At 44.0% G+C, this 16771-nt stretch overlaps 1 protein-coding gene across 3 annotated transcripts in view; it reads left to right on the top strand.

The window, feature by feature from the left end:
- Positions 1-44: 44 nt before the first annotated feature.
- The window catches only part of CEPT1 (choline/ethanolamine phosphotransferase 1), a 34551-nt gene continuing 17824 nt past the window's right edge, over positions 45-16771 (top strand). For 2 of the 3 annotated variants that reach the window (XM_037152537.2, XM_037152540.2), the window contains exons 1-4: positions 45-148; positions 7212-7618; positions 13696-13843; positions 14929-15070. In XM_037152537.2, coding sequence (XP_037008432.1) covers positions 7280-7618; positions 13696-13843; positions 14929-15070 — 629 coding nt within the window. In that variant the 5' untranslated portion in view covers positions 45-148; positions 7212-7279. Of the gene's footprint in view, positions 149-6921; positions 7048-7211; positions 7619-13695; positions 13844-14928; positions 15071-16771 lie in introns of all 3 variants that reach the window. The other variant, XM_037152539.2, reaches the window with a different exon arrangement.

Genomic DNA, 16771 nt, shown 5'->3' with positions numbered 1-16771 from the left:
CGCCCGCGCCTCCGATCGCTCCTACCCCGTGCTCCTTTACGGCCGTCGCGAAAGTGTCGTGAACGTGCTGCCGCCCATCAGAGTCACTCAGTCGGCTGGAGGCGGAGGTCTTCATTCTAGTGGTGTGCTTGCTTATCCGGGTGTGCGGGTAAGTCTGGGAGTGTCGGTCTTGGGGAGACGGTCAGGGTGTGCGTGTGTTGGGGCTCCCGAATCTCGGGAGTTGTGCAGAGAGCGCTGCGTGCTGCGGGGTGGGGCGTCGGCATAGCTGTGTGTGGACTCGCGCGAGGCGGACACCGTCCTTCTTCCCGCTGGGTGGCCTCGCGCGCGGCAGCGCGAGGGGCGAGGGCCCCTCGGGCCTGAGGGGAGACTTCGGGGTGGCCAGTGCCAGCGCGGGAGCCCGGGGACTGCTGCGGGAGTCAGAGCGGGCAGAGCCTCGGCGGGCCAGGCTTGGGCGGACCGGGGTTGGGGGCGCTGCCCACGCGGAACCGACCTTGCTTGGCAGGTCCACACCATCCTGTGCCGGGGTGGCCTTCCCTCTGGAATGCGGTGCTGGTGTTTCGTGGTTGTGCCACGCGTCTCGGTCAGCAACTTCTCTCGAAACGTCAGTGTGTGTGGACGAGCTCTGAGTTCGCCAGCTAGAGTGTATTTGAGCACTGTTCTTGGAAGGAGAGAGGGCCGGAGGGTGGCTGGCGTTTGCCGGTGTTCCGGGAGCGCTGGATGAATGGGATCTTTACATTTAGCCACGTTTGACTTGTTTTCTCCGGTTCGGTGCTTGCCGTTTTTGTGTCATTTTTGGTTTTTTGTGTCAATGAAATCTCTTAGTTCATTAGTGAATCCATATTCAGATAGTGAGCAAATTTAGAGTTATCTTGTATCAAATATTAGTGCCTTGTCTTGTATGCGGACAGATACTCAGCTCCTACTTTGGAGCTAGTAGGGATGTGTTCCGTGTGTGTGTGTGTGTGTGTGTGTGTGTGTGTGTTGGATTGGCTAACCACACGAGTTAGACCGTGGTGAGGACAGTTCGAGCATTACTACTGTACAACTGTTGACGTTGGCATAAAATTCCAGAGATTGAGACTCTAAAGGCATTTTGCTGCGTATTTGTTCTGTGCTGAGAAAAATTAGTCAAAGTCCCTTAATGCAGCTAGTCTTTACATTCCTTCCCCTTAAGCAATAAGTTAGATAAATCTGCCTCTTGAATTAACCTGTTCCAGCAGAGGCGTCTTTATTTGTTGTCCAGTTAATAAATGATTGAATAGTTACAACCATGGTTTTATACCTTTATTCTCCTTTCCCACACCCAGTCTCTCAAAGTTTACCTTAAAAGCACTATGAAATGTTTGCTATAGAACACACTTTTTTAAATAACTCCAATTACATTTTATTGCATTGTCGACTTGTTTTCTGGGCAACAGTAGTTCTTGAAGCTGATTCAAAGCGATGTTCTTTTCGAGGGTCACGCTGGGCTGCCTTTTTTTTTTTTAAAGGGAACAGGAAACAATCTACAAAATGCTAGGCTGTTTGCTTTTTTCTTTTTTTAACTGGAGGAAGTTGTTTCCTATTTTTAAGGAATGCGAGATTTCACTTTGGTAAAAGGGTAGATCTAAATTGTTTTACACAGTACTGTTTTTGCTTCCAAGTCTCCTGAAAAGGCTTTTGTTTTTGCTGGCTTGTTTGTGTATCACTTGTTAAATAATGCTGAATGTAGTCCTGTGATCCTGCTGGTTTTCTTTCTTTCTGTGTTACTTTGCTTTCTGTACTGTGCTCAGCCCTGCAAATAGTGTTGGCCATTAGTGTTTTCCTTTAGCAGTGCAGGGAAGGTTTCGGAGAGCTGTGTGGTCACCAGTACCTTTGGAAGGATTGCAAATGTACTGCTGAATCAGTGCAGCTCAAAACTTGGCACACCCAGGCACGGGGAGCTGGGGATTCTGGAATCTCCCACTACAGGTTGGGTATTGTGTAAGCTCACTGATGTTTTGCTGAGCAGTGGCTTCCTTTTTCAGTGTGATACCTGTCAGATGCTCCCCAGTTCTGAACACAGGAGTGATGTAGCCTGAGTGCCATTAGTCTCAGTCGCTGTAAGGACAGATGTTTTGCATCACTGACTTAAGGTCCACAAATTGCGTATAACTTAAGTGAAGGTGTTCGTGAAATAGCTCTGATTATATTTTTGTACCTTTGTTGGACTTTCCACGTAAGAGTCTTCATGCCTGCATGAAGAAATATTTTTGTCAGGCCCTATGTGCCCTCTCCTCTGGATTCCTGCAATAGCTGTTATAACTCTGGTGTTTACAAGACACCCCACGACCCCCTTGGAGCTTCTTGTGGGTGTGGATGGCATATGTCAGTCTCTGTTTCCTCAGGGTCTGCAACAACTAAGTGATCATTACATACTAGATGAGCCATATTATTCATTGTCTCCACAAATAAGAACTACTTAGTTCTTATTACCTACTTGGTGTTAGATTCTGGGTAAAGAATGTTAAGACAGGCATGGCCCCTGCACTCACGTACCTTACAGAATAGGTGGGGAAAAATCAAAACACCACCACGGCCACCACCACTACCACCGCCACCAGTACGAAACAGCAACCAGAGCAAGTTTAAAATGTGTTTAGTGCTGTGCAAAGAGAGTTGACCTATAGCCAGGTTATAACAGGAGGAGCATTTTGCTGATGACAAGTAGAAAGGTTATAATAACTATAGGACTGTGATCGGTAATAACTGGAAATGAAATTCCAGGTGATGGGAGTTTTTTACTTTAAAGCATTTGCTTTTACTATTGATGATTTATGAAAACATATCCTCAGTTAACAAATAGGCAGTATTACAAAATTACAGATTTCTTCATAAGCTCGTTGATGACTTCCCGTACAGCAGAATAGAAACTCCTTGCCGTGTCTGTACACCTCTGCATTGTCCTGCTTGTCCATCCTTATTTTATTCCTCTCTTCCACCTTGCTGACCACTCTTCAGCCCTGCTGATCTCAAAGGCCCCTGGACGAGACAAGCTTTTTCTTGCCTGAGGGCCTGTTCCCTTTTTAGGGATGATTTCTCCTGCCCTTGGAATGGCTAGCTCCTTTTCTCCCTCCGAATTTGGTGTAAGTGCTGCCTCTTCCTGTACTTCAGCCACCTTCAGCTGTTCTCTGGCTCCACGCTTTGCTTTCCTCATAGTACCCATCACAGTGTGTAATGTTATTTGCTTGTTTACCTGGAGTTATTTTCCCATTGGACGTAGGAGCTGGAGCTGTGTCTCTCTAGTTTACTGCACTCACATACTGGCTGAATGCATTTCTAACTTGGAATCCATTTTCTCTTGAAAACGTATGACTGGTGGCTAAGTTTCCAGGCTGACCAACAGTAGTTTTACTTTATTTTTTTAAAGTTCCTTATCGTATGACAAGAAAATAACATTTTGCTCCTTATCTTCTTGGGCATAGAGGCCTGGCTTAGATAAAAATTCTAAATGGCTAAAATAATCTTTTTGTAATATTTGTACCTCTTTTCCATATTTCCAGGCCACATCCTTGTGTCCTTTCTCTCCAGGTAGTCCTGTCTTCCTCTTGTAGTCACCTGCCCTGTGCTCTGCTCTCTTGAAATATGCATGCTTTTCCTGTGCAAAAATCCGGGAGCTCCTCTTTTTTCCTGAGATGATTTTCATGTCAACAGCCTGTGTATTTCGGGTGTAATGGGAGGAAGGAAGAGTGGAGATGCTGGTGGCTCTCCAATCTCCCGTCTGTGTTGAAAGCAAAGTATATCAGAGGCTACATGGATCTGAAGGTATATTTGCAATCTTGTTGCTAATAGCATCACAGAGACAATCTTGCCAAATCGAAATGTTCAAACACTTACTGGCTTTTTTTCCCCCATGTGTGAATTATACAGTGGCTAGATCTAGAAAGGTTTGTCAAAATGTAGACTTTTTTCTAAAAGAGAAATAGAAGGCTAAAAAAAAAATCTAGGTCAGCAGGGAAAACACTCAGAAGGAAAGTATCAGTTTATCGTACAGTCTTGCCAAATGCTCAAACTTAAAACCATTAGGATCAGTTGCTGGTGGCTGTTAGTGCCAAAAGCAAGCTAGCACCGTCAATATGTCACCTTAAAAACAAAAAATAAGGGATGGAGTACTATTACAGTCATAAAACATTAATTAGGTTGGCTAAACTTTTTATTCCTTCAAGTGGAATTCCATAAGAGCTGATTGATTGTAGCTTATCAATTATGAAAATGCGTTACTCAGTTTGAATAGAAAATCTGGCTGACCACAAAGCTGAGTATTGTGTTGGTTATCAGCCTGTCCTTTGATCTAAAATGAGCTCGGTTTGTAACTGGTGGTGTGACATTACATAAATATTGCTTAACGACAGTTTTAATCAATTGGTTTGTGACACATGTTGACTTAAACGCCCAAACCTATAGAGAACTTTGATGAATTTATTTGAGGCAAACTGACAACAGTTGCAGGAAGCCAAATCTCAGTGGCTTGAGAAAATGTTTCAGAGAACAGCAGTTTTGCAGCTTATTTTATAATCAGAATCAAAGGAGGAGATGTTGGGGTGTTACATGAAATTCATTGGTGGTAGATTTGAGGGGTGGGAAAAAGCAAAGCTGGGGACTTGCTGAGATTGGATAAAGAGTGCAACATAGAGACACCAATTTCTTTTACATCGGTGGGTGCAGGATGGTTGGTTGACAATGAACATTTACAGCCCGTGGGGGTGGTGTTGGAGGAACAAGGTAACAATGAGGGGTTCTGTGGTCTGTGCTCTGGGGTGATGGGTGTGCCCTGAGGGGTCTGGGAAAGGAGACATTCCGAGGCTATGTTATCTTACGTGCAGAAAGACAGTGGGCAGGCTCACTTAAAGATGGACTTTGTTGAGGAAACTACAGGCCGGCCATTCCTTAGGATTTTTGTGTTCAGACCATCCTGTGTGGTGACCTTTGGTCTCTGAGTCTGTGTGGCCGCCATGCAGCCCTCCCCTGAACTGGTCAGGTTCAGTGTGCAACCCCTTTTTCACACACACAATTATTGCGTGTTGTAATTGCTGGCAATTTGAGATGCCACTTTAGATCTTACATGACATTGAAATTTTGGAATTTGTTAACTTACGGCGACAGAGGCAAGAAGTCCTGGGCACGTTTTGGTACCAGACCCACCGTGGGGATGTCCGAGACCCCGCCGTCGCCTTTAGGACTCCTGCAGTGTGGCATCTCTGCAGGTCTCTGCAGCAGCCAGGATGGCTCCGTGTTGAACTCCAGAGGGTCAGAGTGCGCCGCTCTCGGTTTGGTGCCCCCTTCCTTTTAGTTCTATGAAGATTATTTCTTTAAAAAAAAAATCCTCTTGTGGCTTCTCTGCCCCCTGCTCACTAATCATGAGTTTCCTTTTCTTTTCATACTTAATCCCTTCGAGAACTTTTCTGTTTTATTGCCTTCCACTAGACTTTAGCTTCTAAGATGATAACTTGGAAATTCTCATCTGGGACCCGATGCCGGTGCTTTAGTTTTGTCTGAAACACCTGCACTTGGAAGTTGCATGTGCACACCTCGCACCCTCTTCCCCAGGTCCTCCCCTCACCATCCTGCCGCCAAAAGCCGAAGTAAACAGCTGGCTTCTCTCTCAACCCCCGCCTTTTTACAGTAGTACTGCTAGTCTCTGTTGGTTACTCTTCTTCTCTGTGCCTTCACCCTCCTTTCTTTTAAAAAAATTACTTAAAGATTTTTAAAAAATATTTTATTTATTTTTAGAAAGAGGGGAAAGGAGAGAGAGGGGGAAAGGGAGGGAGAGAGGGGAGGGAAACATCAATGTGTGGTTGCCTCTCATGCGCCCCCTACTGGGGACCTGGCCCGCAACGCAGGCATGTGCCCTGACTGGGAATCGAACTGGTGACCCTTTCATTTGCAGGCCAGTACTCAACCACCAAGCCACACCAGCCAGGGCAAAATTACTTAAATATGTGACTTTCATATTTCCATTTTTACTGCCCTACTCTAGGCCCTTACCACTTCACAACTGTAAGGTCCCATACTAGTTTTTAGGTGTTCTCACTGCTCTCTGTATTGGGATGACTACCCCATTTTTCGGACTATGAGACCCACCCCCCCATTTGGGAGGAATAATGGTTGTTAATGCTGCTGTTTAGTTCTTTTTACACTTATATTGGTGAAATATTATGTTATGTATGCAATTAAATATTTTACCACACCTTTTGCTTCAAAATTTGTTTTTCTATTTTCCTCTAAAACCTAGATGCATCTTATGGTCCAAAAAATACATATATATCTACCCTATTAATCTGGAAAATATACTTGCCATTACTTTCTTACATTGCTGAGTAACATAACTGTGTCATCTCCAATCCCATCTGAGTCATGTGCTGACTCCGAGTCTTCGGTGAACAGCCACCACCTCGCGCTCAGACCTTTACCTCGTTGCTCTGGTTCCCGGGCCACTCTGCTAGTACACATCTGATCCTCTGAAAGTTCATCGTCTTCCTCGCTGTTTGCCCCCACCTGGATTGCCGTACACAGAATAGTCCTTTCCACTCCCAAGAAGTTTTGTCTTTTCATCTGGCGTAAAGAGAAAGCCTGTGTTTGTCTGAACCTCACTTACACACTTCTACAAGTTAATTAGACTGTCTGGGCCTTAGTTTCATTTTCTGTAAAATTAGGGATCTTCAATAGTCCCTACTTCCTAGGGCTGTTGTGAGGATTAAATGAATTAATATATAAGACATGATTCAAGTTTTTAGTACACAGTAAGTGCTCAGTAAATGTTAACTATCAGCATTAAATTAAAGTCTAGCGTAAGGCCCACAGTATTCAGGTCATTCCTCTGATGTTCATACTAGTTTGCCAGCTCTCACGGCGTGCCTTTGAGCCTCAGTTTTCACATCTGCGAAGTGACCAGATCTTTTCTAGGATTGGCTCCCTTATACGACTGACAGCAGTGAGAGGAAGAAGGAGCACGCGCTTCGAAGTCAGGCAAACTGTAAGGGCGCAGGAAGCACACTACTGGTAAAGTGCCTTCGGATTTTTCACTTAAAGGTGAGGTCATATGACTTCACTTGGCTCAATAAGAACAAGAACTAAAAGCAGACCCCTGGTTTTCCGATTCCTGTTTGATACGCATTATTCTATTACCAGTTTAACTTTTTAAAGAAATTTACTGGCATTGTTGTAATGGCTGACTGACTTTCTTTTCCCCCCAGGTAAATAGCCACAAAAAGCTATAAAACAAGATAAAGTATTCTCTCCAAATAAAAGAAAGCCGAAGTCCATGAGTGGGCATCGGTCAACAAGGAAACGATATGGAGACTCTCACCTCGAGTCCCCCGGGGGCTTCGGGCACGTGAGCACTCCCGGGTGTATCCTGAACAAGTTGTTCCAGTTACCGACACCACCGCTGTCGAGACACCAGCTAAAGCGGCTAGAAGAGCACAGATACCAGAGCGCTGGACGGTCCTTGCTTGAGCCCTTAATGCAGCGGTACTGGGAGTGGCTAGTGGGCAGGGTTCCCTCCTGGATCGCCCCAAACCTCATCACCATCGTTGGCTTGTCAGTGAACATCTGCACGACTGTTCTGTTAGTCTTCTATTGCCCTACAGCCACAGAGCAGGTAAGAGGCCTTCCTTCCCGACAAGAGCAGTTCTTAGGCGCCAGACACTGTCATTGGGGTTTCTAGGTCATGGCAGCGAAAGATAAGATAATCTGACAGCTGTCCGTCAACTGTTTGGAAATATCCTCACAGACTGGTAATAAAACTCGAGACTACCACCTACCTCATTATACTATGCTTAAGTAAAGGGTGGACCCTGGTTCTGGTAAGTTTATTAATGTTAGCAGGGATTAACATACAAAGTGTTCCTTTTAAAATTAGTAAATCTCAATTCTTTACGAAAGACTTTTATTTCATTTTGAATGGCTGAATCAAGTTTTTGCAAAGGTTAAAATAATCAGAGAATAAAGTCTGGCAGTGAGGTGGCTGGCGGTAAATTAGCCTTATCAAAAGTGCTGCTCTCTCCATTCTGAACCGGAAAAGTCAGCGTTCATGCTCCCTGTCACTCCCGGAACCAGGAGGTAGAGACAAAGATTGAATCTTGATGGGTGCTTTACTCAGATGCTAGCCATCTGAGAAGATGGTGGGTTGTGTACTCTCAAAAACCGTCTGAGCATCTCATCCCACGGCAGCCTTTTCATAGGGAGAAGAAAAGGGTAGGTAAGGGATTTGGGGGGGAAGGTTAATCAGATAAGACCAGCAATCCAGTGATTTTCCTAGTATTTCTCTATCTGTTAGTCAACAGTTCTTCATCTGTATCGCTGACATTCCCTCCCTGAACACAGTGGCTCAGACTCCATCCAGTCCATGGCTTGCAGGCCTCTGGGGCACAGAGTTTGAATTGCTTGTTGACCTCCTGGAGTCATGCAGGGTATATACTCAAATTCTCGAAATAATAGCTTTCCACGTGCATTAATCACTGAGGCCTATCAGCTATAACTACAGCCAGAATGTCTAACTCTTGAGTTCCCCTAGGGGTTCCAGGGAGGTTGTTGAATATCCCTTTTCTCTTCCTGTAAACATGTGGCTGATAGGCCTCAGGTATGTCTCTGTCACTGTGACCAGGCAAAAGCGATCAGAAAAAGTCAATGCAATGTATCTCCTGCCATGACCACCATTAAAGAAAGGAAGCAGGGACTCGAATTGCTGTCAGAGACAATCCCTGTGTCTTCTCAGATGCAACTCTCTACCACCGCTTCCTCTTTTACTCTCTGAAGTCATTGCTCAAAACCGAAACTAGAACCCTTTGTCAGAATGGGTAAATTGATGTTTTCTTTGGTTTTAAAATTACCTTGTCAAAAAGCAAACAAGTAGATGAAAGAATCAAACATTTGTTTTCCCGTTATTAATCAGAATGACCCATCACGGGTAACCCTGAACTAACGGTGTCAGAGTGACTTTGAGCCATGTGTCATAATGGCCGCTACATTTTATGTCTTGTTTGAAGCTGGAAGTAACAATTTTCTTAAGTGATCTTTCCACACGATTTGCCCTTTGAGATAAAATTGTTGTCATCCGTCCCTTCCTGTTTTCATCACTTGAAGTTGTTTTTTTTTATTCCTGATGGTCACTCCCCCTCGTCCCTGAATGACTTGATTTTCATTCCTCTTTCACTACAGACTCAGTCCATAGAGTGTGTGAACATATTTCTGCTTTTTCCTCATTTTCTTAACTGTCTTCCTTCGATCAGTCAGGACACTTTAAAAACAAAAACCAATATGATTGTTTACATGTGGTTGGGAACATTTCCCGGGACAGGATGGGTAGAGGACCTGGGTGTGACGGGCTTGGTGGGGGCAGGGCAGCAGCCTGTTCCAGGAACCAGTACTTACGTCTGGGGCACAGGAGCAGCTTCTGGGGGACCGTTGGGGGGATTCTCCAGAAGCTGTCTCTGTTCTGGTCCAGACCTTTCTGGTTTAGCTGGCAGGTCCTGCAGCGGTCAGGCTGCGGTCATGTCATGGACTAGTCTCCTCCACAGATGTGTCCGTGGGTTCTTCATCACCTGTCCTTTGAGCTGTTTTACAAGTGGCTTACTTGAGAACCTAGCAGCTACTTCCGGAGGAATTTGGACTGGATATCCCACGTCCTTAGATGTACAGAAGAACAACAGGGGAGCCAGTTGATTCCAGTAAGAGCCTTCCAATAGCCCTGAGCAAGTTCCAGGATGGCGATCGGGGAGTGAGAGCAGGTTAAGAGGTAGCTCGGCCCCTAACTGCCCACCCCAAGTGTGCCAGGCACCATGCTCCCGAAAATACTTTTCCTCAGCCTCTGTTCTTAAGTGCTTTGGAACTATTGGAGTAACCCTAGAATTAGTCAAATCTTTGGGGAAAGTTCCAGAATAGGAACCACTTTAATCACAGAACACTTTTCAGAATTGCTGCTGGGAGGAATCAGAGTAGACTGTGACTGAGCCCCCGTTCAGTGCCCTGCAGGGGAAGGTCATGTCCCACTGAGACCACGCCTGGGTGCCTTTACAGCTGTGTGGTGGCACTCCTGTTTGGCTTCGATTAGAACACATTAAAATGGGTCATGGCTGTTCTCCGTGATAGGCTCTTATTATCTCTGTGATCTGGAGTGAGTCACAGTTTATCCTTTTAAACCTTATTTTGGAGTATTAGGAAGATTAAATAAGATCGTGCATTCAGAGTGCCTAGTACCTACTGCCCAGTAAATGATAAATAGTTATTCACTGGTCCAAAATATTGAGTATATAACCTATTCTTTCACAACCCCTCCCATTCCTGATTTTTTTCTAATAATAAATTAATTGTATATGGACTCACAGTTCATCTAAGTTCTCATTGAATTTCTTACTTGTTTTCTTTTTCAGTGTTCCATAGTCAGGAATTCCAGGGAAATTCTCATTCATTATAGCTCTAATATTTTTCAGCCTCTCAGTGGGTGAGCATCAAATTAAATGTCTGCAGTATTATGAACTTTCATGTATTTTTAAGTTACTGGTGTTTTAAACTACATCAGAGTCTCAGATATCAGTCTTTCTAGTAGGAAGGTATGTCAGGACTGGCTACCCGCCGCCAGGCCCTCTGCCTCAACAGTGCTCCGGCAGATCGTGGTCAGGCCAGGCAGCATCCAGGCTCGACTCCCTCTTTATGTTTATTGGAGCCGGGGGTACTGAGGCAGTGCTGTATGCCCTGTGCCTGTCATTGTTCAGTCCTGATGTCTGTTGGGACAGAAAGCATAACCCAGAAGCCCAGAACAAACTGGGGCCCAGTGGTCAGTACAAGTCCTACTCGGTGAATGTAGGTCACAGTGAAGTAGGGAACGAAGGTCTTCCGGGCCGCGCGCACGGTTTCTCACTTGACCAGGAAGTACTTCCCCTCCAAAGTCGAAATCGTGTTGGTGCCTTTTGTTGGAGTTTACACTGATGAATAAATATTTGAAACTTGGAAAAGAAAAAAAAGAAGAGACTGTCACTATTAAAGTGGGTTCAGCTGAGTTTGCCTTTTTTATTAGGGGGGAAAAACAAACTTTCCCGTAGATAAGACAGGAAAATAAGTCTTTGTTTTTCAAACTCCTAAGGCAAAAATGTAGATTTCCCGCTCTTTGTATGGAATACCGAAATATTCTCATGATCTATTTATGTTACTAAGCACTTAAACCTCATCTGCTAGTAGCTTTGGTTTTAGTATCCTTAAGTTAATTTAGAATTTATCTAGCAGCTTGATTTATGTTACATATACTTGAGTTATCCTTGCCATGTAAGAGAGAGAAAGGAAATTGGTATTATCTATTTTATACACAGGAAAGCCTGTACTGGGTCATAGACAGTTACCAATAAGAGCTCTTTCAGGTTTAAATATAACTTTTGGAATATGATAATACTATTTTCTGTTAATACTCATTTGTTTTTGTGTTGCTACATTTAGTGCTTTTTATTTAACTCACTAAAAATTTTGTTAAAGTATTTTAAAATGTAGAAAAATGGAAGGATAATTAAAATGGCACAGTGCCCATGATCTCATTGCCCAGTTGACTCGTTTGGACATTAAAAAGAAAACGGGAAAAATTACATAGCTAGAAAAATTCAAACGGAAAGGTATAAAACAAAAAATATTCTCCTTGTCCCCTGACTTGCCTCCCCACCACTACCTCCAATTCCTCCTCATACGTTCATTTAACAATCTGTTGTGTTCTCCCAGGGGGGAAAAAACCACTCTTGTATCAGCATATGTATATATATGTGAGTGCAGGTAAATGCACTACAGTTCTGTTTGAAAATCTCAGTTAAACCTCAAGTTTCTTTACATTTTTCACCTGAATTGACTCAAAACCATCTCTGAAGATTTTGCAAGTTAATGGATAAGGTTGTTTGCTCGTGCCAGCTCCCCCCCGTCCATGTAAGAATGGTTGCCTGATTGCTCCCTGCGTTCCTTCACTCATCTGCGGTCCCTCCAGGCTCCTAGCCCAGCGGAGGCCATACCGATTCCTGAATGAGAAGTCTGCCTTCTTAAAATGCCTCTGAGAGCTGTGACGTAATGGCAACCAGGAAGAAGTAGACGAATGTTAGTGTAGCGTTCTGCCGATTCACAGGAAGAAAGAGACACTCAAAGACAAGACAAGAAGGCTTTGTTCTCTCTCTTGTGTAGGTAATTACTGTCTTGCAGCATTTTAGGGTGATGCCTATATAGTAAAAGTTGCCTCTGCCCCGGAGTAACTCTTTGCCACAGTAGAATCCTAAGTTCGGACCCCGGGAGTCCCTGGCCCTGCAGACCCCTAGAGCAGCACTGGTCGGTAGGCGTGCCTGTGACCTTGGGCGTGTTCTGTGTCTGCGCGCTCCCCTACGGCAGCCGCAGCCAGGGGTTGCTCTTGAGTACTTAAAATGAGCGTGCTGCAAGTGAGGAATTGAATTTTTAGTTTTAATGAATCTAAACTAGCCACACAGCGCTGCTGTACAGGGACTGGATTCCTCCAGGAGCAAGAGCAGCAGCTCTTGCCACACTCGGGTCCAGAGGACGGGGCTCTTAGTCTCACGGGATTGGCCCCTGCGTCCGGTGCTTGCACCTGCCCGCCGCGGTGGCGTAACCGCAGTTCCTGCTTTCCGGTTTGGAGCTGGGTCCTGGGGAGGGTCTGTGCCGTAGTCCATTCGGCAGCCCCAGGCCTGTAAAGTTTGAGGCTCCAAGAACCTGTTAAAGGAAAGATCCTTCCTGACCTTTAATAACAGACCTAAATGGATCTCTGTCAGAGGAAGACAAACCCTTGCAGTGCAGACTATACTGAAGATTATGTGCAGCTCTGGGCATCTAATCCCCATAGTTTAATTTGATAACCAATACCTGAGAAAATACACTGTGTTTCTAAAAAGTGTCTTCTGGCCTAGGTGTGGGAAATAGTGAGAAGTGGTACAAAACATTATTCTATGTTTTTAAAGAGACCAATCCAAATAGAAGCTCTCCTTTTTTAATGCACAACATTTAAAATCAATATTGGTGGTTCATTTTCTGTCTAGGGGAAAATATTTTAAAAAATATGACCATAGCTAATTGGAAAGTCATATTTTAAGTATTCTGTGTACTGGGTCATTATTTCTCCCGTGTCATTCCATGGAACGTTGAAGACATGTGCTTAAAATTAGTTACGTGTTCAGGTTGGGCAGTGGGAGTGCATCGAGTCCCCGTCCAGGGGATTCACAGCCTGCGATGGTCATGGTGTAGGGGCTGGGAAAAGTCCTGTGGGAAAAGTCCAAGGGAAATCGTATAACCTAGTGTTGCCCACACGAGCTTGGTTTAGCATGGAAGTCTTTGTTCATGTAATGCTTATAAACATCTTGAAAGATGCAATTTGGGAAAAACACTGCTAGATTATTCCTTCATTGACTCTAGAATCTAAATGTTGAAGGAGCCTCATAGAAATCACCTAGGCTGATCTGTCCTGGGTTTCTGTGATGACCCTGTGAGGTGGGCATCCAGCTTCTGCTTCAACAGACATGTGAGCAAGGAATTTCACCCCTTGACAGTTCGGATCGTTTCAGAAGGTTTTTTTCATTCTGTGGCACTTGGGTCTTCCCTCCCATCGCTCGCAGCCAGCAGCGTGACTCTGGAGAATGAAGATGGAGCACGGGAGCCAGATGTCCCGGCAAACGTGTCTCAATGGTCTTGTGTTCTCTGTCTCCCCCGAAGGCCCCACTGTGGGCGTACGTGGCCTGTGCGTGCGGCCTTTTCATTTACCAGTCTCTGGACGCCATCGACGGGAAGCAGGCGAGAAGGACCAACAGCAGCTCTCCCCTGGGGGAGCTCTTCGACCACGGTTGCGACTCCCTGTCCACAGGTAGTGCCAATTTGTTCTTGAGTGTGAATGACTGGAAGTGACAGAAGGGATGTGATCAACAGGAGCTTGGTGGTGTTGTAGCAGTTATCAGAATGAGGGATTTCGTACAAGTTTTAGTATTTTCAAAAACTGCAAATCTGGTTAATGTTTGATCATTAGCTGTATTGGGAAATTTTAATTTCTACTTAAAAGTTAACCATTCTGACAGCAGAATGATAGGTACCGTGTTTTTTATTTTAAGTGATAGTCGTTTTTGCACGTTAGTCTGAATTCCAAACTTTTATAGGAAGTTCATAATATCTGCTAAATAAGAAGACAGCTGTTGCCTGGTCAGCGTGTCTCAGTTGGGGCTTCGTTTCACAACGGAAAGGCAGTGGGTTTGGTTCCCAGTTGCAGCGCATACCCAGTGCGCAGGTTCAGCCCCTGGGCGGGGCAACCCCTTCCAGATGCGCCTGATCCCCGCTGGGATGCGCACGGTCCCTAGTCCTCATGCCTACGGGAGGCAGCCGAACGACGCTTCTCTCTCAACTCCACCTTTCTCTCCCTGCCCCTCTCTCTCTCTCTCTCTCTCTCTCTCTCTCTCTCTCTCTCTCTCTCTCTCGAAGCAGTGAAACAAACAAAAAGAATGTCCTTAGGTAATGATAAAAAAAAAAGACAGCTGTCAATCTGAATCAAGTAGGTCCCTTTGTGAATTATCTAGGCCTTTTTTTTTTCTTTTTGACTCTCTGCCTTGTCATTTTTACTGTTCATTAATGTACTATCACTCAATGTAACATTACCAAAATTTTTACATACATAAAAAAATACACAATTACTAGGTTGGGGAATACTCCAAAAAAATGCTAAAGTATTTTCATCGCTTTCAGAAACATAGGTTTCACTAAATGGTGTAGCGAAAGAAGAGATTGAAATTATAGGGTAAAATATAACATAAAAGGTTATATTCTTCTTTCCTGTCACCCCTGGTAACTGAGAGAAGATGGTACGTTTATACAGCGCTCCTTCTTTCTGCCTCCTGCAGAATCACTTCAGCTCACTTGTTAAATTCAGGTTGTTCCGTTTTTATTGTGCTCTTTCTTTTGCAGTTTTCGTGGTTCTCGGGACTTGCATTGCGGTGCAGCTGGGAACAAATCCGGACTGGATGTTTTTCTGTTGTTTTGCCGGGACGTTCATGTTCTACTGTGCTCACTGGCAGACGTACGTCTCCGGGACGCTGCGATTCGGGATGTAAGTAACACTCACTGCTGGTTTATCTCCTTTCAAATGCGGAGAGTGTGCTTCGTAGGTATTGGAGTGTTAGGGACTGGTCAGATCACTAAATTGGTAAATGAGAGAAGTTGAAAACCCTGATTATTATAGCTGTTACCTAATGGTCGCCATTATGTGTCCTTTTGCCATGGTTTTTGAAAGGAAATACTAGAACCTTCCAGTCAATATTTTTAAAACTTTTTTTTTTAGATTTTATTTATTTTTAGAGAGAGGGGAAGGGAGAGACATCAGTGTGTGGTTGCTTCTCACATGCCGCCACACTGGGGACCTGGCCTGTGACCAAGGCATGTGTTCTGCGCTGACTGGGAATTGAACTGACAACCCTTTGGTTTGCAGGCTGGTGCTCAACCCATTGAGCCACACCAGCCAAGGGCCCAATGTGTATTTTTAAAGTGATGAGAAAAGTAGTAGCCCCTCCTCATTCGTAATCCACTGGTCTTTCCATCAGACAAATCCACTTTCCTTTTCTCTGCTGTTACTCACCTTAACTCTGTTTTATTTTGACATGAAAATTTATTTTCAGGAAAGAAAAGGTTGTTTATGAGAGCAAAGAGCAGCTCTCATCCCTGAATATCATAGCTTAATTAGGTTATACCCTTTTCACATTATTACCTTTTTTATGAATCTATAACAATCTAAGCTCTTGATCATTCGGTTGGCACGAGAGTAAGTAAACCAGCCTCGGCGTGAGCTTAGGATGGATCTCGCCAACTGGAGTGTCAGCGTCACAGTCCCCGTCTGCGCTGCTCGCGGTCCGTTGTTCTCATGGAACAGGATGAAAAGAGAAAAAAGCTGAAAAAAAGACCCAGAATACATCATGAAATGTCCAAATAAAAATATGAAGGCAAACAATAGAACATCTTAACCCGGTCTCTAATTGAGATGACTCTTTAATGGAGTTTTAAATTTGAGATTCCTAATAAGTTTAGTTTTTGAGGCTGTGAAAAATCTAGAGGACATAGAAATTCAGGTGTTTCCTACAGGTGTAGTTGAGATGATTTTGCTAAACTTATTTAAATATAAGATGTTCTTAGCTTATGACAGCAACTGAATAATTATGAGTATTTTGGACGCTAACTAAGAGACATGTCTCAGAATGATTTCAGAATAAAGGGGTTTAGAGAACATGTATACGGCCCCTCTTAAGATGTTTTCCTTATTTTAAGTGCCTGCGAGTGTGCAATTTAAAGCTGTCAGTGCTCAGAAAATGTTGAGGATTTCTGATAATTTTTTTTAAAACGGTAATTGAAAATATTATGTACCAGTATTTTTTTCTCCATATTATTTTCATAGCTTTTACTTTATCTTAATGTTTGCATAGTTTTTGTCTGCATTAGGGAAAATTACGAATTACAAACTTAATAGAGTTCTAAGATCACTTGATTTGCCCTAATTAAATTTTAATTTTTTTGTGGAGTTACTATGTTCGAAGATAGTAGAAGTTTTAGTATCTGGATTTCACGTAGTTTATGTGTCATTGGTATTATTGCAGAGTTAACTTTCAGGCCCTTATTTTGAAAGCTTCTTTATCCAGCCCTAATTTATTCTCTTTCCCTTTCAAGTAAAGCAGCACCAACCATATGGTGTGGGAACTGAAGGAAGGAAAGCGAAAACCGTGGAAACACAGGAGGAGTTAATGGATGGTGTTTGTAGGAGTGA

The sequence above is a fragment of the Artibeus jamaicensis genome, unplaced genomic scaffold (assembly GCF_021234435.1).
Source record: "Artibeus jamaicensis isolate MK-2021 breed Jamaican fruit bat unplaced genomic scaffold, CSHL_Jam_final scaffold_1689, whole genome shotgun sequence".
NCBI lineage: Eukaryota > Metazoa > Chordata > Mammalia > Chiroptera > Phyllostomidae > Artibeus > Artibeus jamaicensis.
This window is presented reverse-complemented; position numbering and strand designations above follow the sequence as displayed.